At 38.4% G+C, this 12,217-nt stretch overlaps 1 protein-coding gene across 1 annotated transcript in view; it reads left to right on the top strand.

Moving 5' to 3' along the window:
* Positions 1 to 10,035, top strand: part of hs6st3a (heparan sulfate 6-O-sulfotransferase 3a) — a 45,243-nt gene extending 35,208 nt beyond the window's left edge. Inside the window, exon 2 of the mRNA XM_073852304.1 lies at positions 8,293 to 10,035. Within this exon, the coding sequence (XP_073708405.1) occupies positions 8,293 to 9,025 (733 nt within the window). The 3' untranslated portion in view covers positions 9,026 to 10,035. The remainder of the gene's footprint in view (positions 1 to 8,292) is intronic.
* The last annotated feature ends 2,182 nt before the right edge of the window (positions 10,036 to 12,217 follow it).

Here is a 12,217-nt window from a genome sequence, read left to right as displayed (position 1 = left end):
AACACATCTTGATGATCCCTAAGACTTTTGGGAAAATACTCTGTGGACTGACGAGACAAAAGTTTAACTTTTTGGAAGGTGTGTGTCCCATTACATCTGGCGTAAAAGTAACACAGCATTTCAGAAAAAGAATATCATATCAACAGTAAAATATGGTGGTGGTATTGTGATGGTCTGGGGCTGTTTTGCTGCTTCTGGACCTGGAAGACTTGCTGTGATAAATGAAACCATGAATTCTGGTGTCTACCAAAAAATCCTGAGGAACAATGTCCGGCCATCTGTTCGTGACCTCAAACTGAAGCGAACTTGGGTTCTGCAGCAGGACAATGATCCAAAACACACCAGCAAATCCACCTCTGAATGGCTGAAGAAAAACAAAATGAAGACTTTGGAGTGGCCTAGTCAAAGTCCTGACCTGAATCCTATTGAGATGCTGTGGCATGACCTTAAAAAGGCGGTTCATGCTCGAAAACCCTCCAATGTGGCTGAATTACAACAATTCTGCCAAGATGAGTGGGCCAAAATTCCTGCACAGCGCTGTAACAGACTCATTGCAAGTTATCGCAAACGCTTGATTGCAGTTGTTGCTGCTAAGGGTGGCCCAACCAGTTATTAAGTTTAGGGGGCAAACACTGTTTCACACAGGGCCATGTGGGTTTGGATTTTGTTTGATGATCTGAAACATTAAAGTGTGACAAACATGCAAAAAAAAAAAAAAAAAATCAGGAAGGGGGCCAACACTTTTTCACACCACTGTATCTCCTTGTTGAATATAAGTATTAATTTCTGAAGAGTATTGTATTTTTGCTGAATTTTGTCCTCCAAACTAAATAGTTTGATATTTTTCAACCTTTTACATTATTTTTGCATGAATTGTTGTGTTTTATAATAATTTAACTGAATAAACATCCTATAAAAGGCAATTTAATGGACATTTTTATTGTGGCAAACTACCCCACAGTGTGACAACATTCCCCGTTCTGTGTATACAGAAACTGACTTTCAAAAATAAAGCTACCCTGAGAAATATTCACAGCTAAATGTGTGGCAACTAGTATCAGTCTCCTAAATGTGTGTTTACTTTAAGAAAGTGTAAGTTTATCAGTGGATGCTCAATGAATTGATGAAGTTCATTATAGTGATTCATTCCTGTAATCTGCCGGACTGCCAGCCGGATAGAAAGTATTACTGCCATTGATTGTATATCAGTAATGAGAAGAGACTGGCTTCCTCTGAGCAACACTAATAGACTTTGAGCTGACTAATTAAATGGTGCGCTTAAAAAACAATTTCATGAGATTAATTAGCACACCTCCGTGAAGTCGGGAAGGAAGCTTCTACTCTGTCGTAATAGATTGGAAATCTGTCTTTCTCGCTCAGTCATGCTTTTACAGGGTTGGAAAACTTCAAGGCCTGGAAAATAAATGGAAATTAAGGTTAAAAGTCATGCGTGGAAATTTCAGTTATATATATATATAGACACTTTTCTAGATGTAATCTGCTTTAAACTCTTTCAGGGTTTGAGCTGTGGTACAGAGGATTTTGTGCTGCTCTTGACATATTAAGAGCTGTTCTGCTCATGAGACGCCGGATTTGAGTGCTTGAAGTATATTGCGGTTTGTTAGTGCTTGTGTAGAGTATAACATGCTCATAAACCAGTAAGTGTGATTGCATTAGTGAATGGGTGCCGTCAGAATGAGAGTCCAAACTGCTGATAAAAGCATCACAATAATCCACAACTAATCTTGTTATGTGAAAAATATGTGTTTGTAGTAAACAAATGCATCATAAAACATTTTAAATGTCCATAATCCATAATAACGCTTCCGCCAGTGAAAACGTCAACCTGAAATCTTGACGAAAATGTACCTGTGGGAATGTTTTTCGCAAGATGCAAAATATGTACTGTCATGTATGTTATGTGACCTATCTGAAATTACTGAAGTAGTCAAACCTTTTCATTAGAAGGGGTATGCCAATACTTTTGGCAATATAGTGTGTTTTCGTCATGAGATCTAGTAGGAAAAAGTTGTTCCGCTGTGGTCCACTCTCATTAAAATCCACAAACATACAATTAAGAACTGTTCCCCTCGAACTGCATCCAAAAACGCTATGTGGGAACGCCATTGGCGAACCACGCTCTGAATATCGTGTTTAATCAATCCGAATGACAGGCATGACGTCACGGCCGGGTGACGTAAGCGACCAGGAAGTATAAAAGCACGTGCGGCTGAACTGGCGTCAGCTTCTGGAAAATGAAGTAAGCACTCCGGGGATGCCGGAATTATGGCCCTGGATGCAGCTTGAGTTCCTGGAGAGGAACCAGGGTTACACACGTAACCTGGGACGTTTTGCACTGTTTTCACTCTAAATTGTGCTTGATCTGTGCATATTTCTCTCCTGAATCAGATAAGAAACCATAGCAGATTCGTATTTTAGCTGAAAACAAGAAGCCAGAAGTTAAAACCATCTTTATGATGGATTAGTGTTTTTTACAAAAACTAATCTTTTTACTTCATAAGATGTTAATTGATTGACTGGAACTGGATTACTTGTGGATTATTGTAATGTTTTTTAACAGCTGTTTGGACTCTCATTCTGACGGCACCCATCCACTGCAGAGGATCTGTTGCAGAGCAAGAGATGTAATGCTAAATTTCTTCAAATTTATTCTGATTAACAAACTCATTTACATATTGGATGACCTGAGGGTAAATAAATTTACATTTTTTGGTGAACTATTTAATGTAGATACAGTATAGAAATAATAGGGATATAACAATATCAAAACCTCACGATAGGATGATATCACAATATGAAGTCCATGATACGTAATTATTGCGATATTCAAAAAAAAAAAAAGACAAATGAAGACTTAGGGGGAAAAAAATAAAATTTTAAAGTTAAATTATTCTATCTAATGCACTTTGAGAGTTCAAAATTAAGAGCTCCAACCCATGTTCTTAAAGGTTGTATCAGCGATTTCTAGCCTAAAACATAAAGTGTCAATTTCAGCTGACCTTTCTTCACGATGCGCTCGCTGCCTGCCCCATAAATTGTCTGTGAAAAAACCGCGTCTCTCTGGTCAGCCTAGGGTCCGAGATATGCCAAAAAAACAATCGGCACTACCAACCTTTCCACACAAAAACAAACAGTGTTCCAACCAATCAGCGTCAGGGGTTTGGTGTTGTGGACTTTCCTACTGGTGCTGGGATGTGAGGGAGGCGGAGCGAAAGTCCACAACACCAAACCCCTGATGCTAGGCTGACCAGAGAGACGCGGTTTTTTCACAGACAATTTATGGGGCAGGCAGCGAGCGGATCGTGATGAAAGGTCAGCTGAATTTGACACTTTATGTTTCAGGCTAGAAATCGCTGATACAACCTTTAACTAAGAAAACTGAAGTCAGAAAAAAGTGAAACAAACAAGCGCTAAACTCACAGCACGTGCAATAAACAAGTTCACTGCATTCACTTTGAACTGAACCGTTCTGAGGTGAGAAAAACACCAGATCATGAGCTGATCACCTGAACGAAGGAGCAAAAACAGACTTGAAGGGATTAAGCCATATTGCGCTTTCGGTTTTACTTCGTTTGACGTTGTGCCAAGGCATAATGACCCAAAACATAACTGTAAAGACCTTTTATGTTAGAATAAGAAGTTTACATATATTTTAAAAACTACACTTTTTGCACCGAAGACCTATCGTTTCATATCGTCATGTGACAACGATAATATCGATAATTAATCCTCCTTAAATAACCTTTTTTATTGTCTTTGTTCATAAATGATAATGTTTTTGTGAAATCTGCTCTGATATGTTACGTGGTGGTTCATGCGTGCCATTGACCGGAGTCTGAATCTCGCCCACTCCTTCAGATTTTAATTGCATACGGTAGGCATAGCTAAATGAATTAAAGCTTCAGAAACACTAACCCAAATCCATTTAAAAAGGTTATTTTGGTTGAAAAGGCCTAATTGCAAAGAAGACTTTTCCTCAGTTTAATTAAGTTCTTTTTTGAGCACTTATAAAACACTTTCTCAATGCTTCATGAATGCGTTACGCAGTAACAGACTGACCTCTGCGCAGCCTCTGATCAGCGATCTGACCTTCATTATCATATCATATCCTGCTCAGCTTGACTGTATCGAGCGGGTTAGCATTTGACAGCGCTTCTCCAATAGGTCAGTGCTGAAGAGCAGATGGATTACCGTAGTGGAGCGTTATTGATTTCGCTGCATTATAATGCCATAGCCAGTATGACATTCTGGGCCGTAATTTGACCGTGATGTGGCAGATCACTTGATAGATCGTAGACGAGATTCCAGGCGTGACATCACAACCCGACGTATCCCTTTACCCAGAGATTTTAACGGCTCCCTGCAAGCTAAAATATGAAATTCATACCCATTTGTTTTTGCATGTCATGTCTCTTATGCACAGAAGAAAACATTTGCTTATAGGATGTAAATGAATGTTTTTCGGAGTCTCCGTAATCTCCTGGATGACTTGTGTCCATGTGTCAGTGGAGATACGCTCAGCTCTTATTGAGCTGATTGGAAATAATGTGCTCCTCGCGCAGGAGGTAACAATCCCAGCAAGAGGAAATGAGACAAATAACGAGGAACTCAGTGACAATGAGCAGACCACATCTCACCACGCGTTCGCTCCAGCATGATCGCGCTATTCTGAGCGCTGAGAGATTTCATTGCAGAGCGAGAAAATTGGATGTTTTATTAGGCTTGTTTTTCTCATTTTCTGATAAATATCATTTGCAAGCTTGTTTTCTCTTTGAGGCTGTGAAGTATTAATGGCAGAAGTTTCTATCACCTGCTGCATTCAGACTGTGTGAATGTAATGTGGTTTAGATCAGGCTGTCGTAATGAACTATGAGCAAATGTTCCTCTGTCCTTAACTGCATTTCTGTCTGAATCATTAGCTTTCGTCTACCACTAAATTATACTGCCGTAATTAACAAGAAATGCTCAGGAAATCCTGCATGGTGATTTTAATGAGGAGCACTGCCAAAAATACTATTTATAATCAGTGCTTTTGTCTTGTTTTTCAGTAAAACGCACATTGTCGGAGCTGTTGTGCACATGAGGACCTATGGGTCACGTCCTGGTCCTCTGTCTCTGTCCCTGTTGTTTTTCTACTCATTATATCAAAAAGCCAGTAAACAATATATAAATAATGTATAAGCATCCTAAAACAAGTTAACAAGGGTTTTCAAAATTGACCGACTGGGACCTGTGGAAGCATTCAGTAATGAAATGAATGTTAAAATGTACAGAATTTGTCAGTTATTGTTTTCTAAACACCAGAAAATCATGAGATTAATCTCATTATTTTCTATTTACAGTCATACAGTGCCTTGCAAAAGTATTCATACCCCTTCATTATTTTTATGTTGCTGCCTTATTTTAAACTGCTGTTCCTCAATCAAATAAGAAGTCAAAAAGAAGTCTTCCTCTATATATTCGGCAGGCTCCACACTGCAAAAAATGCTTTTCTTACTTAGATTTTTCATCTTGTTTCCAGCCAAAATATCTAAAAATTCTTAAATCAAGAAGGATTTTCTAGACTAATAAAAATTGTCTTGTTTTCCGAAAGAAATACTCAAAATTAAGTGCGTTTTTCTTGAAACAAGCAAAATAATGTGCCAGTGAGGTAAGAAAAATAAGCTTGTTTTCTGTTTGAAATAAAAAAAAAATTTGCTTACCCCACTGGCAGATTATTTAGCTTGTTCTAAACAAAAACTCACTTAAAGGTTGTATCAGCGATTTCTAGCCTAAAACATAAAGTGTCAATTTCAGCTAACCTTTCTTCACGATCCGCTCGCTGCCTGCCCCATAAATTGTCTGTGAAAAAAACGCGTCTCTCTGGTCAGCCTAGGGTCCGAGATATGCCAAAAAAACAATCGGCACTACCAACCTTTCCACACATAAACAAACAGTGTTCCAACCAATCAGCGTCAGGGGTTTGGTGTTGTGGACTTTCCTACTGGTGCTGGGATGTGAGGGAGGCGGAGCGAAAGTCCACAACACCAAACCCCTGACGCTGATTGGTTGGAACAATGTTTGTTTATGTGTGGAAAGGTTGGTAGTGCCGATTGTTTTTTTGGCATATCTCGGACCCTAGGCTGACCAGAGAGACGCGGTTTTTTCACAGACAATTTATGGGGCAGGCAGCGAGCGGATCGTGATGAAAGGTCAGCTGAATTTGACGCTTTATGTTTCAGGCTAGAAATCGCTGATACAACCTTTAATTTTGACTTGTTTTTTCTAAAAACAAGAAAATAAGAAAATCTAGAAAATCCTTCTGGATTTAAGACTTTTTAGATATTTTGTCTGAAAACAAGATCTATACAGGTTTTTAGGTCCCAGTTAAAGACACATTTTTTTAGTCTGGCCTTTGAAGTAGGGAAAGTTTGATTTAGGGAACCTTTTACAAATGTTGTTTTACTTGTATGTAAGTTTGTGTGTGTATTTTTATTTTATTTAAAAATTTGTGAAGCACTCTGGGCAACAACGTTGCATTTAAATGTGCTATATAAATAAATTGAGTTAAAGTTTAAACTACTTTTTTCTACATCAGTCTACTCTCCATGCACCATAATGACAAAGCAAAATAGAATTGTCACAAAAAAACCTGAAATAAGTACATTGCATAAATATTCATACCCTTAACTCAGTACTTAGCTGAAGCACCTTTACAGCCTTGAGTCTTTTGGGGTATGACGCAACAAGATTTGCACATCAACATTTGCCAATTATCTACCATTTTCCACCTCACCTCTTCACCTCTCAAGCTCTGTCAGCTTGGATGGGAGCAGGCAGACATTTTTAGGTTTCTCCAAAAATATTTGTTTGGGTTCAGGCCTAGGCTCTGGCTGGGCCACTTAAAGACATTCACTGTTGTCTATAAGCCACTGTTGCTGTGTGCTTAGGGTCATTGTCCTGTTGTTCTGCCCAGTCTAAAGTTCTGAATGCTAGGTTTTCATTAAGGCTATCTCAGTATTTTGGTGCATTGAGCTTTTCTTCTACTTTTCTTCTTCTTTTCTCCTACTCTGATGAGTCCTTCAGTCCCTGCCGCTGAAAAACAGCTCCTCGTGAGGCTGCTACCAACACACTTTACTCTTGGGATGGTACTCTTCAAGTAATGAGCAGTGCCTGGTTTCCTTCAAACATGATTCTTGGAATTGAGGTTCATCAGACCAAATAATCTTGTTTCTCTCAGTCTGAGAGTCTTTTAGGTGCTTTTTTGCAAATTTCAAGTGTGTTTTCATGAGTCTTCACTGAGGAGAGGATTGAGTCTTGCCACACCACCATAAAGCCCAGATCGGTGGTGTGTTGCAGTTATGTTTGTCTCTCTATCTTTCCTATCTCTGCATACGATCATGGAGCTCAACTAGAGTGACCATCAGGATCTTTGTCACCACTCTAACCAAGGCCCTTCTCCATCAATTGCTCAGTTTGGCCAGTAGGCCAACTCTAGAAAGTGTCTTGGTTATTTCAAAGTTCTTCCATTAAAATGAACAGAGACTACATGCTTCTGTGAACCTTCAATGCAGCCAAATTTTTTTCTGAACTCTTCCCGAGATGTGTGGCTTGATCCAATTTTGTTTCTGAGGAAGTTTTTTTTTTACCTCAGGGCTTGGTTTTTGCTCTGATATGCATTTTTAGCTGTTAGACCTTTTATTAAGATGTGTGTGCCTTTCCAAATCATATACCCATTCAAATGAATTTGCCACAGGTTAACTCCACTTAAAGTGTAGTAATATCTACAAGCGATATGAATGTTCCGGAGCTAAATTTTGACTCTCCCAGATAAGGGTATGAATACTTATGCAATGGAATCATTTAAGTTTTTTCATTTTAATAAATTTGCAAGGATGTTAAAAACCTGATGTATCCAGATAATATTTTAGACACTTTTAATAAGTATTATAATTGATATATTTTTTGTAAAAATGATTTGTCATGTTTTTGTGAGTATGATTTCCATTAGTATGTTTTACAAGAAAATACTGTTATATTGTGAAAAAGTAATTACAATATAAAATAAGTATTTTCTATTTGAATATATTTTAAAATTTAATTTATTCCTGTGATTACAAAAATGAATTTTCAGCATCATTACTCCAGTCTTCAGTCTCACATGATCCTTCAGAAATCATTATAACATGCTGATTTATTATTGTATAAATACTATATATTATAATGTGAGAAATGTTGAAATGTTGGTTTGACTGTATTCTAGATTTGTCATCTTCTGTCTTCTTTTCGCAGGAACTTCTACTACATCACACTGTTACGGGACCCTGTCTCGCGCTACCTGAGCGAGTGGAAGCACGTGCAGCGCGGCGCCACGTGGAAGACAGCACTGCACATGTGCGACGGGCGTCCTCCCACTCCAGACGAGCTGCCGGCCTGCTACAGCAGTGAAGACTGGACCGGCGTGTCTCTAGAGGAGTTCATGGCCTGTCCTTCAAACCTGGCCAACAACCGGCAGACTCGCATGCTGGCCGATCTCAGCCTGGTGGGCTGCTACAACCTGTCGTCCATGAGCGAAGAACGCCGCGCCGAGCTGCTCCTCAGCAGCGCCAAGCGCAACCTACTTCGCATGGCTTTTTTCGGCCTAACTGAGTACCAGCGCAAAACACAATTCCTTTTTGAGAGGACGTTTGGGTTGCACTTTATCACCGCCTTCACTCAGATTAACGGGACGCGGGCGGCCGGGGTCACGGTTGCGACGCCCACTCGGAGGCGAATAGAGGAGTTGAACGCACTAGACATGCAGTTATACGAATATGCGCGGGAGCTTTTCTCACGACGCTTGCAGTACTGCCACCATCAGGAGCGGCAGGAGGAGAGGGAGAGGAAACGAGAGCAACGCAGGAGAATGAAGGAACAGAAAGCATCACAGATTCAACAACAGGACGACAATGAACGAAAAGAGCAGGAAAAAATGGAGTTAACTGGGGTGACAGAGGACTACAGCAGTCAGGTGGTGAGGTGGTGAGGCTTTGCTCTCTGGCTATGTTCAGAATAACATACTAACATCATACTATCTTGGTAGTATGCGCATAGTATGCATTTTTAAAGAGATAGTACACCCAAAATTTTAATTTACCCCATGATTTACTCACCCTCAAGCCGTCCTAGATGTATACGACATTCTTCCTTCAAATGAACACAAATGAGTTCAAAATGTCCTGGCTTATCCAAGCTTTATAATGACAGTGAATGGGTGTTGAGATTTTGAAGTCCAATAAAGTACGTTTCAGGGAGTTAAGACCTTCTGAAGTGAAACAACGTGTTTGTGTAAGAAAAATATTCATATTTAGAACTTTATAAGCCTCTAGCTTCTGCTAACTGTCGTATGAGCATTCACGTTTCAGTGGACCGTACGACAGCTAATAAAGTTTTTAAATATGAATATTTTTCTTACACAAATGCATCGATTCACTTCAGATTACCAGTGGTGAGATTTCGCTCTTCCATAAAAGCCCAATTTCACATGCAAATCAGCAAAATCATGTAATGTGACTTTCATAAAACGGGACATGCTTGATTTATTAATGTTTTTTTGATGTGTTTTTAATAGCGCATAAGAAAACTTGCGCTGTTCTGTGTATGCGCTCAGAGACGGAGCAGAACATGGACACGTAAAGTTATCTTTTAGCTCAAGGTGTGCGCCTAAACGGTCAAATACATGCAAAAGTATTTCAAAATAAGGCGCTTGGTGATTATTCGTGTAAACCCTTGTCAGTTACGTCTTAAATGATCATAAACAGTAGAGAATGAAAATACGTGCGTAACAGTATATTGATCCGTGTGGCACTTAAAGTGGCAACAAATAATATTCCTTCTGCCGTCTCTGTGCTTAATATTAATAAAACGTAAAAATACAAAAAAAAATCATTCACTGCTCTTGAATGAAGAACTTTTGTAGTTTTAATAAGAAACAAAGCATGTTTAACTCTTACAGTTAAGACACCATTTTATTTTACATTCAAATAATTACATTCAATTTCTGTAGTATCATTAGACTAATTTAGACTTGCATAAAAGTATTCAGTATTTTTTTTTTTTAAAGCACTGTTTTTTTTTTTTTTAAATTGTATCTTTTTTTCTGCTGTATTGCTATCTTTAAATGAATTACTAATATAAAGTTTTGGACCAGTCATAATCGTGTTAAATAATCGTTATTACAATATTGACCAAAATAATTGTGATTATGATTTTTGCCAAAATCGAGCAGCCCTAATAGATGGATGCACTTTATTTTGCTTTGAAATCTCAACACCCATTCACTGCCATTATAAAGCTTGGATGAGCCAGGACATTTTTTAATATAACTCCAATTGTATTTGTCTGAAAAAAGAAAGTCATATACACCTAGGATGGCTTGAGGGTGAGTAAATAATGGGGTAATTTTACATTTTGGGTGAAGTTTCTCTTTAAGAGTGTGAAAATGATTCTCTTTAAGAGTTTGAAAATGATTAACATTACATAAACTGAAATGGAAGATCCTGCAGGTGGAAGGAGCAACACAAATGCGGAAGGCGAGTTCTTTTTACTTGACAAATGTGGTGCAATGGCCAAATATGTCCATCTGATGCATGTTTACATAGCTCAGTTGTTTAAAAATAGAGCAGATGGAGCACAAAAACACATCGTGTGAATGGATGAAAGCAGTATATGCTTTACCTGCACTGAGTGAGCATCATCTCCACATACTTTTCACTTTGCAATGACATGTGCGTGTTTGTCACTCATTTCTCACTGCGTCATTATTTAAAATTATTTATTTATGGAACAGGTTTAACATGATTTTTCTAAAATAGTATGGATAATCAAGTAGGTCTTTCAAGAAATGCCTTTTTGCATATCAAATATGATACAGATTTATAGGGTTAGTAATTGTATTTAGGTTTGAGTTCACAACTCCAGAACACCCTTGGATTGCAACCCACCAGTTGAGAACCACTGCAAAGAATATGGTATCCCACAGTGCAATGTGCTCAACCTGACCTTCCTTTCCCAGAATGATCAATGAATCAGAAGTAAGATTAGCTGTGATTAAATTGATTAAATTTTATAAAGCATCACATAAAAGACGTTTACTTATAGTCCACAAGAGAAAATAATTTTTGAATTTATAAAAATGACGCTTGACTATTCATACTGTGTTGTTACCTGAATGATCCACAACTGTGTTTTGTTTGTTTGTTTGTTGTTCATGAGTCCCCTGTTTGTCCTGAACAGTTAAACTGCCTGCTGATCTTTAGAAAAATCCTTCAGGTCCCATAAATTCTTTGGTTTTTCAGCATTTTGTGCATTTGAACCCTTTCCAACAGTGACTATATGGTTTTGAGATCCATATTTTCAAACTGAGGACAACTAAGGGACTCACATGCAACTATTACAGAAGGTTCAAATGCTCACTGATCCTTCAGAAGGAAACATGATGCATTAAGAGCCTGGGGTGAAAACTTTTGAACGGAATGAGGATGCATACATTTTTCTTATTTTGGCTAAATATCATATATTTTTCATTCAGTTCTGCCCTTCAGAAGCTACAGAAGCTACTTACATGTTTCCCAGAAAACAAAATAAGTGAAATTTACCCTGATCTTCAAATTCAAAAAGTTTTCACCCCCAGGGCTCTTAAAGCATTGTTTCCTTCTGGAGCATCATTGAGCGTTGAACCTAGTTTCATATGAGTTGTCCTCAGTGTGAAAAGATGGATCTCAAAATCATACAGTCATACGGTTGATGCTTAAAGGTGCTGTATGTCATTTTTGACTGTACTAAAGCCAAACAAATACCATAATATGTTTACAGATATTTAAAAAATGTTGACATAGTTGTTTGCTACAGCCAGTTCTAAAATGTGCATTCCATGTCAGTATGTCTGTTTTTGTTTTAGTCTGTGTGACTCCGCCCACTGCTGATTTACCTGATAGCATTTTGACACCCCGGGTTGCCATTTGGTGGAAAACACAACTTTTCTGCAACCATGGAAGCCAGCAAACTAACTGGGTCAGATATCACAGATTCTACCCGACCTAAAAAGCATTGGCATCCATTTGAAAAGCTCTATGGCAAGAGGCATATTAAATTGTGGATAAATCAACTCATCAGCTTACAGTTGTAAGGCTTATCGCCTACCATTGTTAGTTGTGCTTGTTCATGTAGCATGTCCTCA

Source organism: Garra rufa, chromosome 12 (assembly GCF_049309525.1).
Source record: "Garra rufa chromosome 12, GarRuf1.0, whole genome shotgun sequence".
NCBI lineage: Eukaryota > Metazoa > Chordata > Actinopteri > Cypriniformes > Cyprinidae > Garra > Garra rufa.
Note: the sequence above shows the minus strand (reverse complement) of the source record. Positions and strands in the feature narration are given on the sequence as shown.